At 43.0% G+C, this 17,762-nt stretch overlaps 1 protein-coding gene across 1 annotated transcript in view; it reads right to left on the bottom strand.

Moving 5' to 3' along the window:
• WNK2 (WNK lysine deficient protein kinase 2) overlaps nucleotides 1-17,762 on the bottom strand; it is an 82,707-nt gene that overhangs the window by 13,771 nt on the left and 51,174 nt on the right. Inside the window, 7 exon segments of the mRNA XM_029964657.1 lie at nucleotides 4,217-4,470; nucleotides 5,959-6,003; nucleotides 11,452-11,550; nucleotides 12,450-12,665; nucleotides 14,909-15,123; nucleotides 16,594-17,279; nucleotides 17,360-17,415. Coding sequence (XP_029820517.1) covers nucleotides 4,217-4,470; nucleotides 5,959-6,003; nucleotides 11,452-11,550; nucleotides 12,450-12,665; nucleotides 14,909-15,123; nucleotides 16,594-17,279; nucleotides 17,360-17,415 — 1,571 coding nt within the window.

The following is a 17,762-nucleotide window of genomic DNA, read 5'->3' as shown; positions in this document are numbered from 1 at the left end:
ACTTGTTTTAATTCTCTGCCTTGTTCTTGTGCTTCACCAGGCAAGCTCCAAAGTGCCACCTCAGAGATACTCACAGCTCCTGTACTGTCAAATACACAGCCAAGATTGGGTATGACTCACGAACACCATAAATACTTCTGGGTTTATATTGGAATAGAGGAAACCAGGTAATTCTGCTGTGAAAGCTGACTGTAACTATCACAGCCCACCTAAAAAGTCAGGATTTAGAATATTTTTCTTTTGATGGCTACCCCATTAGTATTAGTGTTTTACTTCTGTATAGACCAGCTACCACTGAAACAAAACTGAGTGGCAGGGTAGAGTCACAGCTGGCTGCCAACATGAGCAGGCAAGAATGCCAATCCACCTCTTTTATCACTTTTGCCCAGTTTGCTGAAAACCTGAAGTTATTAGGTGCTCCTGAATATTTGTGTTTATGCTTTTCCAAGTTCCTGGAAAGTCATTCTGACATTCAGCCCAAGCTTCAAACACAGGTTCATTTTTCACTATTCTTCCAACCCAACAGAGACGGAGGATACAGTAAAGGTGGCACTAGTCCTCCTGCTTGGTTTTGGCACCCCTGCCCACCTCCAGCTCCCTGGCAGTCAGCCCATGGAGCCAGAGTTAGGAAATGCCAGCAGATGTGCAGATGTTACCGACGGTGTCCAAGCCCCCAGCACACGTCACCCACTGACACAGTTCTGTGTGTTCACAGAACAGCCTCACCATGCACTGGGAACATGTTTACACCTTTTTTGGGGGGGTAATATTTTTCCTTTTTAAAACCCATGGAGCTCCAGAACAGCATGAAGAATAGAAAACATTTTTGGCAAGCCCTTCATTCCCAGGTATCTTTAAATAGTGCCTGTAAGTACCCAATATTCAGTATACTTGCACAGAAGGCAGCTCACATTCCTAAGCATATTCCTTGACCAATGCCAACCAGAATTACCTGTAAAAAAGAATTATTACACCATATCTTCACACAGATGACAAAGACAGAAATCACCACTATCAGGCAGTTTGACTTCAATTCTTTCTAACATTTCCTATTACAATTCAAACTACTGCTGATGAGACTCTACCTGCATTTCCATGCTTCCTTAAAACATTTGGGAAGGAACATTTCAGTGCTCCTGTGACACAACTGGATGCCTGAAGTTCCCCCCGCCCCAAGAAAGCTTCTAACCAGGATTTGCAGCCAAACTTCCACAGAAACAAAGCAAAATATAAAGTTTTGCTTTGCATCCCAGTTATTTCATTGCTGCCTACACTTCTGATGACAAAAAATAAAATCACTTACTCTTATTAAGCACACCATCAGTCTCTCTTCTGAGCTATTTCCAGCCTTCACTTTGCTAAAAAAATCATATAAAATATTACATTCACAGCAAACAATTTGCTGCTTGTGGTAGAAGCATCTCAGGTAAATCAGAGACAACTCAGGAAAGAGAGTCTTCTGGTTCCAGGGGGAAAGAGAAGACTTGAAGACAGACACACAGCTGCCCTGCTTATTAATGACAGTGGGTGGACAGTAAAAGAAAATAATAAATTGAAAAATACATTTTTCTATTTAAATGTATAGTTAATATTTTATATATATAATTTTTTTTAAAATGTATTTTGCATCGTGGGACAACTCACTTCACTCCTACCCCTTATGAAAACCCTTCAAGGAGGCATCTCTCTGTCCAAAAACCCCCAGAGACAACGCAGAAGCAAAGGTACAAATACTGTTGCCCCCAGCCCCTCATTTCTGACCATCACACGGGACCAGCGACAGCTTTTCTCAAAACCAATCCCCCACATGAGGAGATGAGACAACCTGCCCTAACAGCTTCCTGCTATTTATTCCAGTTGAAAAAAAAAATCACAAAAGGCATAAGAATCCCCGTGTTTCCTATTTATCCAGCCTTTATTTCCAACATAAAACCTTACTATAACTTTCTCTAATGGGCTGGAAAACTGCTTAGTGCTCCTTATTCTTTTGTTGCAAAGGCATTTTTGATCAAAAGAAGTGACAAATGATGGTGTTACCAGATGGACTGAGGAAGTACAGCCTGAGCTTCCCTTTCTCCCTCTTGGAAAGCTATTTTTCCCCATCCTTTATGTTATTTCCCAAGTTCTTTTTGTCCTTGCAGTGGACACAGCTGTGATTCAGCAGAGGTGTAACATCTCATGGGGCTCATGCCTCCGACCACTGACACACAGGTCACTTGTCTGGTTGTGTCACACTATTCCCTTCCTCCTCTTTTGGCCACTTCTCTCCCAACACCACACAGCCCTCTCCTCCCTCAACTTCAATTTCCCCTTTAGGTTGGAATTCAAAGGGTACAAATAGCAGAACGATGCTCAACTCCCAAACCAACTCTTGTCAAAGCCCTTTATATCATCCTACTGCCCCATTTTCTGTCACTCACAGCATTCTGTGCCATCTTCATGGCCAAAACACCCAATAAAACCCACACCAGGAATGTTTGCCATCTGCCCTTGCATCTCTGTTGCAGCCACCCTGGTCCTTACGGGGACTTCATGCCCCAAACCATCCCAGGCATCACCCACACCAGGGCTCCAAGCAACTCCTCCAAGCAACAAGGAATGATGTGAAATGAAGAGCAGGGAATCCCAACCTCTCCATGCTCTTGGCAAATCACCTCCAAAAGACTTCAGTCAGCCCTGTGGATTCCCTGGAACAACTGCTGTGGTTGAGAAGGACATAAACCCTCTAAGATCAGTGTCCTGAGAGAGGGACGTTCCTGCTGCTCTCTCTGTGATATTCTGCCTTCCCCACAGGCTTTGAGACAGAGACACCAAGACTGCAGGAGGTAAAATTAACTCTAAATTGATACTAATGAGTGATTTAAATAAGAAAAACAACCACTCACTTTTCCACAGTTACAAGAGGGCAAAACACCCACATCGAATACTTCAAACTGCTGCAGGAGTCTCGGGGGAAAGACACCAAAACACCACGAAAAGCACATCAGAAGAAGGTAAGAAGTGACTTCACAGAGCAAAATCTGTGCCCTCACCATCACTCTCTATAAATCTTCAAGTATATGTAACTCTGGAGCCAGCTAAACCATTACTACGTAGAAGGATTATTTACTTTTCGCCCAGTTTGGCAACTAAGAATTGAAATTAAATTGCTTAATAAATTTGCACAAACGTTTTTCCCTGTGCAGTCAGTGACCCAGTCGACTCAGGAACGTGCAGGTCCCAAAGCAGAGGCACTGGAGCAGTTCCTCCTTGGCACATCTCACCTCACGAACAACTACAGAGCTACCAGTGCTACACGGGTTTTTTTCCTTCTACATGCCAAAAAAGACAATGGTTTACTACCCAGATCTAGTTCTCTTGCTTCTAAGGGATTACAAAGCAGCTCCTCACTGTTATTTTCCTCTACTTTGGCTCAATTTTTCATTTTTCAAAAAAAATGAAGCCAGCAAAACTTATTAGTCAAACAACCCCCAGTTGTGAGGAGAAGGAAGACATCTGGAAACCCAGGCCAGGGTGGGACAGAATGGTAAACTGGGGTTCTGGATGTGCACTCATCCCTTTTTTTGCCTCCCTCTGTATCACCCCTCAGCCATGAAAACCAGCACTGAACACACACACATTGCAATGGCTTTGTCCTGCTACTGAACATACAAGGGGAGGAAAAGGTGCCTGTTTGCTGTAGGATACTTTCACAGCATTTCTGAGGGTGGTATTGTCACGGTGCCCGGTACAACAAGCAAGGGTCAGCACACACATCCAGCTGGCCCCTCTCTCAGCCCAGTACTCACTCCAATTCCACTCAAACAACGGCTCACAATCCCCAAGCCACCAGCTACTGTTCTGTTGAAGGAAGGTTAATATTAAACATCGAAAAGAAGAAAACTTTTAGTAAGTTGAAACTGAAGTCGAGCAACAGGTGGTAATGATATGAGTATTGCTGTGTATCATTGTTAATAAGCAGTTTGGAATTAAAAAATATATATTTTATATATATATATGTATATATATATATATACTGCAGCCCACGTATCCCTTAAGATTATTCCAAAAGACGATTTTAAAAAAAAATCGGATTAGTACTGAATGAAAAGAGCTGGACATTTATAGGAAGCATCTATCTGGAGTAATTTTAGTCTATGTCCTCCTCCACATTTGAGTTCTGAAAAGGCTGTCAGACACATAGCAAAAGGTATGTCCTTCAAGGAGGGCCACTTACTCCACATGTCTCATTCTGTGTTTGCATGGGGTTAGCCTTTGGCTCCATGTCTTGCCTTTTTTGGTTCTGCTTCAGTTGGTTTAGAGAAGGTTTTGTCTGTGCAGCTCCAACAGTTTTGCTCGTCCACTGGTCCACCAGCTTGTGCAGGTCATCTGTGAACGTCCCTTTCTTGTTGTTACTGTTGTTGGCCTGAACCTGCAGCGTCGACTGCGGGAGGGGCTCAGGACACGTCACCAGGCTGTTGGTCGAGGATCCTGGAAAATCACACAGAGAGAACTGACAATGACATCTCTGCCTCAGCTCTGCAGCTCAAACACCTTCTCATCTACTGCCACTCCAATGGTGGCTTTTCAGACTTTTAACCCTCCCCCTCCTGGCTACAGAACTCCTTTGCTTAAAGAAATGGTCCAAGTCCAATGGGTCTGTATTTTCTATCACATCATGTTACCTTGGCCACTAACGTCTCTCTGGGGAAATTAAGGACAGGGAGAGAAGCCAGGAATGCAGCCCAGTAAAGCTGCCATCCTGAGGCAGACAACACCTTATCAGAGACTACCACGAGAAAGTGGGAGGTGGGATGTATTGCTAGAACTGCAGGCATTCATAAAATTGATTTACCATTTATTTTGCTTGCATAAGTTTACTGTCCTCCTGGAAAAATGTAATTGTTGCAGAGGTTACAGGTAGGACTGGCTCCTGTGCCTCAAAGGCTCTGGGAACCCACCATCTCTCTCGATGACGTCGGGACCATTTATTTGGCCACCTGCATATTTTTGGGGAAAAAAACCCCATCGGGACCACGAATGTATAGAAGACAAAGGAGAGAGAACATAGTGGGGGGTGAATTTTTGAGACAAAGATAAAGAACTTTTGGTATAGATAAAAGCAGTCAGGAAGAGTATTGACAGAGGTTTTAAGTTTATATGTTCACTAGGGAAGAAAATTTTCTGTGCTTGTCCTGTGTTGGTAACTACAACTCTGACACAGCAAGCTCAGCAGGGAACTGTGACTGAAGGAGCCTGATCTGACCTAAGCAGGAAATGTAAAGTAACTTTTCAGCTAACATATTTGAGATAGCTAAAGATTGGAAATAAAGACCATCTCTCCAAGCAAAAAGTTCACAGAACTGTAGTATAATGATTATATAAGCAAACATGAACATTCAGTCTTCTTTTCTCTGTTAATCAGTTACCAGCCAATGAAACCGAGTCCACTAATTAGTCCTACGCTTATATAGAATACGTTAATAACCTTTAAATGATCATGCATTCAACCTGCAACGTCACTTCTGAGTGAATACTGCTCAATCCCTTTTCCTTTACTTGGGGGAAAGTGAGAAAAATAAGGCTTTTGAGAGAAAAGCTCTTCAATTGGTGTTTAATATTTCATGCAGCTCAAGGGGGCCGGGATGGTTTTAAGCTATCAATTCCTCCAGCAGAGAACTGCAGTCATATAAAGGTGTGTATTTCAGAGACAAACACTGAACCCAGTTTCCTGGCCGCATGCGTGCACGTCTCACACACACACAGAACACCACGACTCTCTTGCAGCATGCGAGGTTCCCAAGACATCACAGCACATGCATTAGTCTCAAAAGTACCACAATTTAGATTTCTCGTATAAGTGCATCAGCTCTAGTTATTAAAAACAACTAGCTTTTAGTAAAAAATAATAATATAAAAAAAGCAAAGAACATCCCATGCCATGAAGGAAATACTGAGAAACAAAAATGGGATAGTTACTACTACTGTGATCTTTGCCTAGACATAGTCGTTTCAAGGTGGACCCTACAAGGTAAAACAATACAAGACACACAGAATTAGGTAAGACTAAACACAACGAATTGGACGGACAAGCTTCTGTACTTTTAAGCAATCAAAAAGTAGTTATTATGCAAGAAAGGACAGACAAAGTCAGCAGTTCAGGTGAGTAAAGGAAGCCTAAATAACTGGACAGCTCAAACCTTTCTTAATGTGCAGCCATTCAGAAGCTTTGGAAAGTACCACAGCATGCCAAAAGCAAGGGCTCGTGACTTAAAGATGCATTTGTTTGGGTTTTGGTTCTTTTTTTTTTTTTTTTGGTGTTTTGGTTGTTTGTTTGTTTTTTTCTTTTCCTTTTTTTTTTTTTTTTTCCAAATCACCTTGGCTTCCTAATAGGAGGTTTTGATTCGTTAGCTATTAATGCAGGAAATGATGTCAATTCAGTTTGTGATTGGAGGCCAAAAATGCTTTCAGGAACAAGTCAAGCTAGTCTGGCTGCAAAGACAAACCATAAAACAACCCTAAAACTGCTGTTTTACAAGTCCAAAAAGATACATTGTTCTGCAGGTCTGAGGCCAATTGTTTCCAAATATTTTATTCGGTAGGATTTGTGTCTAAATGTGAGATTCTGAACTTCAATTGAACGGAACTGTGAATGAGTTTCCCTTATGCCTTGTCCAAGTGCAGAAAAATAATCCAGCAGAGTAGCTGAGTTTTAATTTATCTTAACTATGTGTTTTTTTCATTATTATCTCGTTCCATCCTTCATTGTGATTTTACATAGTCTTTTGACAGATAGCAGAGTGCCAAAGTATGCCGAGACCCCGACTCGACTGTCAGATCTTGCCAGACATCGGCACCGTTGCTATTTGGGTGCCAAATTTCCTGAAAGGTATTTTGGACTTGGTAAGAAAAATATTGTTATGGCATGGGAGGAGATGAGTGTCTGACATGGGCTATGGAGAGTTCGTTGGGAAGAAGCACTTGAAAACATGAGCAAAATCAGAGTGGGGTAAAAAAGTAAGGTAGAGGATGGATGTGCTTTTTCTCTAGAGTAAACAGTGGAGGTATTTGATGTTACTGTGCCAGAAATAAAGATTTAAACTCAGAGATTGCAGGTCCAGGCTGACACAGGCCCTGAATGAGTCTTCAGAGGAGAAAGAAGAGATGTCAGTCAGAGACTGAGGAAGAGAAAGTAAAGAAACAACGGAGGAAGTAAGGAAGAAGAGATGTTTGTGCTTGGATATGGGTGGCATGAGGAGGAACAGAGGATTGCTTTGAAAGAATTTCTTATTATTTCATATAGTTCATATAGGTTTCTATCCTGGGAAAATCAGAAGGACAAGACTACAGCAATGCAAGCATGACCATGTTTAGTTCTCATCTCAAAGCCCAGATAACAAACACAGTCACATTCACAACTCAACCATCTGTGTTGTATTCTTAAATCTTTTCCCCTCTTTTCCCTCAGATATACCTTACCTTGCCTATCCCAAAGTTAGCTACCAACTCCCATTATGGAAAGAACTCCCATGATGGAACTGGCCGTGGCAGCAATCCTAGGAGGTTATTTCCTGCAGCAAAGGCAGTACTTACACAATATGAATGCGAATGGAAAGCAACTGCCTGCGAGAAATAAAAGCAGGCAGCTGACTGCAGAACGTGCTCAAATGCATGTAAAAATGTTTTAATCACCAGCCCCTCCACTTCCTGCACACCCAGGCACAGGTTTCCCTGCACCTCAGGTGCCAAATCTGCCCCAGGGCCTCCAGGCTTGCGGGGAAGTGACGGAGAGCGGCGACACTTGACAGACTCACAAAACACTGTGTGAGGAGAGTTGGCTTCAAGGAAAATATCACAGGAGAGTCGGTCACCAAAAAGAGAGCTGCTCCTTCCAAGCAGCATCACTCCAGCATGGGGCCTGAGACGGGAAACCTTCCCTAAGTGGTGATACAGCCTGAAGCAGGGACTGACAGTCATCAGCTACAGCAGGTTTTGAATTCAAACTCAATTAAAAATTCACTTTGTAGACCTAATTCACCAGATTAATTGTATTACTGCTAAAATCAAGGTGTTTAAGAACTGTAAAGTTAGGAGATGAATCATAATTAAGACTTAATGTAAGACTGTGAAAGTTCAACAGTGTTTTACCTCCAATTCCAGATTTCTTATGTGAGGAATTAAATAGCTATTATATCATAGAGGACAGAAAAAAATCCCCTGTCCCATATTTGCACTCTAACAGCTGCCAAAAAGCTGGAAAGCTACAAAAAAATGGAAATGGCAATAAACTGCTAGGCCATTTCCATAATTGCATATGCACATACAATATATGAATTGCTACAGACCTGACAAAAACTGCTTTACACAAGATTCCAAGCCTCAGCCAAATGGAGTTTTGAAAATTCCTCTCACAATCAGCAGAAACTCTTCCCTAGGACGCCCTTGCAATTTAACCCAGGAAAGGAATTCAGGCTAAAATTATGTTGGAGCCCATCGAAAATATTTTATTTCATGAAATGTATGAAGGAGAAATCAATATTGGGCATGGGGAACAGACCAAAAGGTCCTGGAGAACACTGTAAAAGTGTTCAAGTTTGATGGATCTTATAACCAGAGCAAGACACTTGTGATACTGCCTTTAATGCATCTGAACATTTATTTTTCAAGTTGCTGCTGACTTTTCTGCTAATGCAGCAAGAGGTCTCCTGATGGAATATCCCACCTCCCCAAAGGGCTGGTTTTCCGTGTTCAAACATACAGATTCAGAGCATTTCTGAAAATCCAGCACAATCTTTCCCAACAGCTCTCAAACAAAAAATTCCCAGGGAAACCTTGATTTGTGAATAGTCCCAGGACTGCCTGGACATGCCCCTGAGCTGCTGGTGCTGGATGGCCACGTCTCAGCCCTGCACACCTGGCACAGTCACCCAGATCATGGAACTCTACCTAGAATGGGTTGGGTTGGAAGAGACCTTAAAGATCATCCCATTCCAGACTTCCTGCCGTGGGCAGGGACACCTTCCACTAGCCCAGGTTGCTCCAAGCCCCGTCCAACCTGGCCTTGGACACTTCCAGGGCATGGATGCAAACATGCTTAGTGCCCAGTCCAAGTACTTGGTTTGCCTGCCTGCTGGGTCAGCTGACATCCCTTCCAGAGAAACATGAGCCAGCTGGCATTTCCATCATTTTCATCTTCAAATAATAGAATCAAAGGATGGTTTGGGTTGGAAGGGACCTTTAAAGGCCCACCTCATTCCAACCCTGACATGGGCAGAGACATCTTCCACTAGACCAGGCTGCTCCAAGCCCCTTCCATCCTGGCCTTCCTCAAGCACTAATTTTCCTGAGGCCCCTGATCACAGCTGCTCTGGATACCAGCTCAACAGAACCACCAGCTGCACGTCCTTCCAGCCCCATCCCCATTCCTGCACACAGACACATCACCAGCCTGTTGGGCTCACTGGGAAAATAGCTGGTATAACCTCCTGCCCCACCAGAACCTGCCCACAGCTCAGCCCCGGGCCCTGTCTGGCACCCCAGGTGAGAGGCAGCACTGGAAACCAGGCTGTGCTCTCAGGATTTGAATCTGCTCAGTGGTGACTCTGGATTGACGTGCCAGGGTTAGATGCCTGAAAGGTGGTCCATCTCCTGGTGTGATTCAGGAATGGGGGAGTGCAAACCTCCTCCTGAGCACGGCGCCCAGAAGAACCCAAGAGAGCAGATGGGCTGAGAACAGAAAGCAATTAGTCATGCTGAGTTGTTTAAGCACCAGGAAACTTCACCATTTGAAGGATTTACATATTCCCTTGGTTTCATTCACAATATCCATGCACCCAAACATTTTTAATACGTTATTTTTTAATTGCCCTCTCCCAGTCTTTTTAGATCCTACTGGATAGTAATTCCGTGGAAGACTCATGAAACGACTTCTGGCAATTACATGTGCAGAGGAAGAAATTACTGTGGCTGTTGTAACACCAAATGGGAACATTTGAGAACTGAGAATTCCCCTCAGGTTCTCAGAAAAAATCCCGGAATGCAAAATTGTCTCACGACTTCACGAGTTGTTAAAAACTTACATGACAATAAATTCAGTAAATGTCATTTTTCAAGAACCTGAGTGCTTGGGCTTTCAGGGAGCTCAAACAAACAAAAAAAAAAATCAAGATTATTTTTTAGAATACTGTTTACTCGTAAAATTAGGAGGAGTGTATTTGAGTGGTCTTGTGCCTTTGATCTGAACCATTTGGAGAGTGATGAGCGATGCAGAACTCCAATATTAATGCAAACCCACAGTTATTTAACCAAACACTTCCTCAAAAACGTTATCAGCCTTTCTAAGGTTATATGTAAGTGGCCTATAGTACCTGTTCAGCACAACATATCTTTATTGTACAAGCAAAATCCGTTTGCCTAAAAAGCAGCATCTACAATTGGGTAAAAAAGTCTTAATTTTTTTAATTAAATAGCTTGATAGCATTTGGTGGAATTGCCAATTACTTTAGAAGTCAGACGAATAGGGTACAAATAGAAGGTGCACAGTTATTTGAGACAGAACTCCTGGATCCTAACAATCCATTTCCAAGTATCTAAAAATCTGATATTGCTTTTTACTTATTTATGCTTTGATGAACTGCTAATTGACTTCATCTCTGAGGTCACATAAGGTCATAAGAAAATAAACTGAGTCAAGTGCTTCAGCCAGATCAGCTTACACAAAAAGGTGATGGGACTCTCCCTTGGAGTAACCAGATCTTCTTGCTGCTATGAGTACATCAAAAATTGCTCACTTAAAGTAATTAAAGTGACATGAGGAAAAGCCCACCTAGGATAGAGATTTGGAAAGAACTAGCTGGAGCACTGTTGTCTCAGCATTTCCACATGCAAAGAGCGGGGAAAAAAAATTAAAGAAAATAGAGTGGATATAAACAGTACTGTATATTGTGTTAATACAGCCCTTGTATGGAAGTTATACCCTCCAGTGACCTTCTAGAACTGTATCAGCTTGCTACATGCATGTCTTCAGAGTCCAAACATGTGTGAAAGAGACCATTCGTCTACAGAAGGATGGATTTCGTTTTGTTGTCGCTGGAACCGGGACAGCAGACATGTATATTTGCCACATTGCAAATAAAATTACTTCAACAGAAATCACATAAAGTACAAAAGCTTTGGTAAGTCCAGGGTAAAATTTACCATCAGGCTATATATAATAAATGATGAGATCTTCCACACATGCTTTTGGTGCCCAGGCACGAGCCAAAAGCAGTGCAAAAAAAGCTTTCATATGAAAAATTAATATAAATAAGGTGTGTTCATGATGATTACTTAAAAGAAAGCGAAAAAGAAAGAAAAGATGTTTCAGAAAAAGGGGCATCCTGCCAAACATATTAGAGATATAAACCATGGAATTGGAAAAAGGGAGTAAAAGAAAGATGGACCGTGATAAAATACAAAAGAACAAATACAAACAGATGGACAAAGACACAGGTCCACTGAGGAATCTGGTACGAGGTTTGCTACTAGATTTATAGGTCACTCTCTCAGACGTTTGGTGGAAAACCGTCCAGCCTGCAAATGAATATAAAGGGAAGAAAACAAAGACACTTATAAAGTACAAGTAGCTGTGATCAGATGTCCTAAACCATCAGTCAAATCAGCTTTGTTAGTTAAACCTCCACATCTCCCCCTTAACTTTGCCAAAGAGGAGCAAGTTCACTGACCATACACAAAGGATGCAATAACAGCAGAAGAGGACAGATAGATATTTTGCAGATTAGTTTGGCAGGATGTGCAATGAGAGGAAGGTATTTTAATCATCATTAGAACTTCCCATATGCATGGCAACAAGATCAGTCAAAGCCTACAACAGGGGCAATACACAGAGATCTGAGAGGACGGGGCTGGGGAGCACAGCCAATCTACAGTCCTGCAGCTGGGACTCCAAAATCATGCACAAAGTGAACCCCTTAGAGAAAGGAAACATAATTTGGTCCCCTGGGTTTGGTTTTCTTTTAATTTTGTTTTTATTTTCCCTTGCATCCAAGACAGTTTAGTAGTTTATAATGAGGAACTCAGGGTCTACCAGCATCAAGGGCCTAAAAAAATGAACCAAAGGAAACAGTCTTCTAGCCTTCTGTATCTTTTTTGTTTTCCTTTCATTTTCTTCTCAGGAATCTGTAAGGCAGACTCCAGAGAAGGTGCCAGTATAAAGCCACTGAAAGGTATTTCCTTCCTAAAAATCAGGAATGTCTTGGGCATGCCTTCTCGAGTGGTGGTAACACTCGGAAAGATACTTTAATTTTGCTCTTCTGACAATACTGCAATGATCTTTTTAAAGACAAGCTAGTAGTTTGGATTCTCAAAGGTTCACGTTCCTCTATCACTCCTAAAAAGTTCAAGCCTAAGGGAAGGGAACTAATTTTAGCACGTGCTGGAAGAGACACGAAACAGCCGGCAAGAAAAATCACCTTGGCCAGAGCTTGCGTTGGCGTCGGCTCCGTCGGGGCCCAGGCCGGAGCAGATGTCAGAGGACAGAGAGGCTTTGACAGAGCAGGGCTGCTGGGTCTGCACAGCCTTCCCGAAGGTGGGGGGTGTGGGGAGGGTCACCGCGGCTGCTTCAGGGGAGCCCGGCTGGGATTTACTTGTTTCTTTGTGGGGTGAGTCTTTAGAGTCTGAAAGATTACCTGAAAGAGCAAACAAACAGAACATATGCAACAGGAAACTCTAGGAAACCTCCAGACAAAAACCCCTGCCTAAAAATAATCTGTAGCTTGGCACCAAGAGGAACAGCAGTTCACCATCCTGGTGTACTGTACGGAGCACAGGCTTTGGGGACAGCCTGCCCCAGAAAATCACCTACACATCCCGTCGCTGAGCCCACTTCTCCACAGAGATCAGGGAGCAGGTGTGGGTTTTACAGTTTCTCTTCTGTGTTTCCAGGAGCCTCCCAAGGAGCACAGCTGGAATCAAGTGAGAGCTGCTGGGGTGCTGAGGAGGAGGAGGAGCGCAGGGAATGATGCAGTGGGACACAGAGGTTTGCTTTGGTGTTGCTTCTGACACCAAAGGTGAAATTAAGCAAATGGAGAGAAATAAAAAGTTGCTGCAGACATGTGGAAATTTTTATTTATAGCTCTCTGAGTACAACTGTCACTGCCACTGTTAGATGCTTCTGCTGATAAATCTACATAACACATTTATGGCATTTGTATTCTGGCATTTTTCTATGTTTTATATATTATATATTCTCTCTATATATATTTCATATGTTTTGTATATTTATATATTCTATATTTTATCCAAGGTATCTATGTGTAGATTCATATCTCTATGTAAATACTTGCATCTATACATCTATGTATTTATAATTTCACATATATCTATACATAAATATCTGTATCTATGCATCTATCTACATATTCATAGATAAATACATATCTATAGATATCTAGATAATGTTTGCATGTATACTTCTGTATCTATACTTCCATCTACAAAGATATCTTTTTAAAACCAAAATACTCTTGTAATCGTTGTTACATGGATTTATCAGCAAAAGCATCTAACAGTGGAAATTACAATAACATCAGTAATGTTATTAGAAATTGCCTGTCCTTGATCCATGAGGAAGGATTGAGGAAGGTCAAAAGAATGAGGAATCTACACTGTCCAGGGTGAGAAGACTTAGGCAGGAACACAGATTCTCAAAGGTGATGTGAACTTTAGACAGTGTCTCAAAACCTGGAAAATAACATGAAAGGAATGAACGAAGGAGAGCAAGCACCAGTGATCTGATTGAGCAGATTTCTGGGCTCTAACTCAAGGTGACAAGGATTAAAAAAAAAGAAAATTGGGACATTTAATGCAGAAATAAGCTTAAATTCTTTGGACTAGGGTAGCACACGGATATAAGCCAAGATCCAGAAGTGGAGAGAGATGTAGGTTTTTCAGACAGAGAGAGGGAAAACAGCTAGAGATAACCAAAGGACCAACTAGAAAATGAATGGCCCAAGGATAAAATTGCCATTCTGAGTATGTGACCACAGGGGAAGGAAGTGAAACCCATGGACATCAGGCAAACTGCAGCTCAAGGGCTAGAAAGCACTGAACACTGCTTCAGTCCCTGCGGGAAAGAACACTCAGACTCAAGATGGACCACAGAACTTACTGCCTCTGAATGCTATTTTTCCCTTCTCAGTTGAAATCCTTCCCTAAAAGCAAAAACCTCCTAAACACTCTATCTATAAAGATTTATGCAATGAAATTCGAAGGGGACTTTCAGTGACACTGAAAACAAAAGCCACCAGGTTTGAAACACCTGGAAATGCTCTGCTCCCCTAAAAACCAGTGTGAACTAAGCTGAAGAAAAATTATTCATACTTTAGTATGAATACATTTCACTGAAGAAATAGGTACTGGGGTATATTGACATTTCCCACCTAAATTATATTTTTATACTTTTCCAAGAGATAACAACTCAAGACTGTACTACTGTGTGAAAAATCTCACGCTACTTCAGATGGTCAAAACCTCATAGTTTTATAACTGCTTTTAACTCCCATCCTTTGGGGGAGCAAATGCAATCCCATCTCTTTTATATGGCATCTGGGAGGAAAAAGTAAACAAGAACAAGATACAGCACCTAATCAGTAGAGGATAACAGCACCTAAGAAGTGACTACAAACATCAATAAATAGCATTTGGACAAAGGAAGAGATGCAATCAGGCTGTTTTCCAAATTAAAGTGGAATATTGTTCTTCTGCCAAGTGCTGTAACTAATGCAGAGCAGGCAGGGATGGCTCAGCACTGGGAGCTGGGATAAATCTGTCCAAACCCAACAAAAATTCCATCCTTTCCTGCAGGCCATCACACAGCAGAGCCACAGCTGACACGAGCAACAGGCGTAGGGAAGCATCCCAGTGCACCTACTTGTGCTTGATGTTCCACTCCTGAGCTGCTGGACCAGAGGGTTTAAGAGTTTTCCAGCTTTCAATTTGTTTTTGCTGGTTCTTCGGCGCCGGCCGCTCGGCGGGGCAGAGTGAAGGAAGCCCAAGTTGGGAGGAAGGGGTTTCCCCAGCCGGATATAGAGTGCCTCTATCTCATTCTTCTGCTGGGTCTGGAGTTCAGCAATTTCCTTCATATGCCTACAAAAAAATAAAGAACTCTGCAAGCGATGTATTTGACAAAGCACCGTGTCTTGACAGTGTAATTGACTGTAAAACATGAAACAAAACAGTCCTTGGTTATAAGACAACCAACTGCAAGTATGTGAAGTTGTAACTGTCTACCTGTGATGACTCCCCAGCCCTGCAAATGTCCAAGGCCAGGCTGGACAGGGCTTGGAGCAACCTGGCTAGTGGAAGGTGTCCCTGCCCGTGGCAGGGAAGTGGAACAAGAGAAGCTTTAAGGTACCTTCCAACACAAATCATTCCATGATTCTATGACTGATGTCTCAAATATCCATTTATAAGACCAAATCCTAGACAACTAAAAAGACTTCCAGTATCCTCAGCCAAACCATCTGATTTTGACATTAGATCTGGCTGGAAGTTAAATAGCTCCAGAATTTCTCTCTTCAAACCAGTGACTTCAAAAAAGTGAACTCTCAGGGCAAGTACACCAGTGTGAAGAGTTCAAGATGAATTAAAACACAAGCATTTCCCATAAAAATGCCATTAGCACATGAATCACTACCTTATTTATACTGCAGATTTCATGATGCCATAATGTCAGTTTAAAGATTTGGAATAACTGTAGCTCTGCTTTAGAAAGATGCATCATCTGTATTCAGCAGAACCATTATACCCTAAGATAAAAATTAGTATTTTGGTAAAACTACCACCTAATGCTAGTTTTTACCCATCATCTGCCAGGAAAGGAAGAAAATGTTCAAATTTAAAGCAGTCAGCTTTCCGGGCTGGCAGCATGACAGTCTCCCCGGCAGAAGGAGCAGCAGCAAAAATGGTTTGGGGTTTAAAAAAGTTATTACTAAATCATTCAGTTATTATTGAGCTATTGTTGAATTACTAACTTATTACTGAAGGCCAGGTTGGACAGGGCTTGGAGTAACCTGGGTACTGGAAAGTGTTCCTCCCCATGGCAGGGGTTGGAACAAGATGATCTTTAAGGTCTTTTCCAACCTAAGTCATTCTGTGATTCTGTGATTCTATGAATTGTTCTTCTATATGGAACTGGTAAATAAGGTGATGCATAGAAGGACGCACTGTGACATTTAGGGGAAGGTCTCAGTGATGCCTAATTTCACAGAATCAAAGGATATGTTGAGTTGGAAGGAACCCACAAGGATCACTGAGTCCAACCCCTGGCTCTGCACAGGCCCATCCCCAAGAGTCACCCCCTGTGCCCCAGAGGATCAGCCAAACCCTCCTGGAGCTCTGGCAGCCTTGGGGCTGTGCCTACTGCCCTGGGGAGCCTGGTCAGTGCCCAACCAGCCTCTGGGGGAAGAACCTTTTCTCTATATCCAATCTAAGCTTCCCCTGAGAAAACTTCCCCCCAGAACTAGTTTACTATTACAGCTCTGCTCATCCTGAGCTGAGCTGCTGCCAAGCTGTGGTAACACAAGCTTCCCTCGCATTTATTGCGACCCAACATACTTTTCTCTCAGGTTCTGCAATTCTTTCTTCATATCGGCATCTTCAAACTCTGAGTCATTATCGCTGCTCATGTAGGACGACTGTGAGTGGAAGGACGTTATGTTGATGGTGGGAATCTTCGCCCCTTGCCCGTTGGGCGATTCCAGGCCCGGGGAGCCGCCTTTGCCAGACCTCTGCAGGAAAGCAGCAGCCTTTTTGATCAAGTCCGTGGCTGCACTGCTGCTGGGGGGGGAGAGCTGGGCAGCAGCAGCGGGCTGCCGAGGGAAGGGCTCCTCGGCGGAGTCGCTGGACGCCTGGTCGCAGAGCACGTCGACGGACGAGGCCGTCTGCACGCGCCGCACGGCCGCCTTCACGTCCGGGCTGGAGGGCAGCTCGTCCAGGTACACGTCCGGGGGCGCCGAGAACCTCAGGCAGTGCGGGGACGCCAAAGTCAACTCATCCTGTGTGCTGACAACCGAAAACCTGCCGATGGTTTTGGCTGGGGTGCCGCTCTCCTGAGCCTCAGCCTGTTTGCCATAGGAACCAGAGTCTAGGGAGCCATCCCTGTGAAGGTTACTCATCACCCCATCTGCTGTCGATCGCCGCGTTACGCTCTCCCTGCGCGCAGGCGAAGCCATCCTCTCTGCCTCCTCGCTCCTCTGGGAAGCTTCCAGCTGGGGAGTTATGCTTGATGATGTAGGTGCAACCTGCAGGAAATAAGAGAGATTAATTTTGAAAGCAACTGTAACAATCAAGCACAATCAAAACTGCTCCTTGTTCTGGTTACCTGAAGGAGACCTTCTGCTGGAGCAGCAGGAGCTGAAGCGATGCTTGCAGCTGGACCTGTTTTAAAGATGAAAAAAAATTCACGTCTCAAATCTTTAGTATAATAAAAGCCAATGTTTTTAATGTGATAAACTGAAATGTAGCACTGAAGAATAATTTACACACTCAATCTTTGTAATTGCAGGAGGCAATAGCAATGGCAATATAAAATATCTGCAGGTAGGCAGACCTATTGATTTGGGGAATTCAGATAATAATAGAAGTGTGGAATTTCATTGGTCAGTTGAAAATTTTTAAGGAGAAAACCAGAAGAAGGATGAAACCTGCATGGTACATTGGGCCTGACTCCTACAGTGTTCTTGGTGCCTCAGAGACACACAGTGACCACGGACAGGCCAATGTCT

The sequence above is a fragment of the Manacus vitellinus genome, unplaced genomic scaffold (genome assembly GCF_001715985.3).
Source record: "Manacus vitellinus isolate BGI_N305 unplaced genomic scaffold, ASM171598v3 scaffold_77_pilon, whole genome shotgun sequence".
In the NCBI taxonomy this organism is placed as follows: domain Eukaryota; kingdom Metazoa; phylum Chordata; class Aves; order Passeriformes; family Pipridae; genus Manacus; species Manacus vitellinus.
Note: the sequence above shows the minus strand (reverse complement) of the source record. Positions and strands in the feature narration are given on the sequence as shown.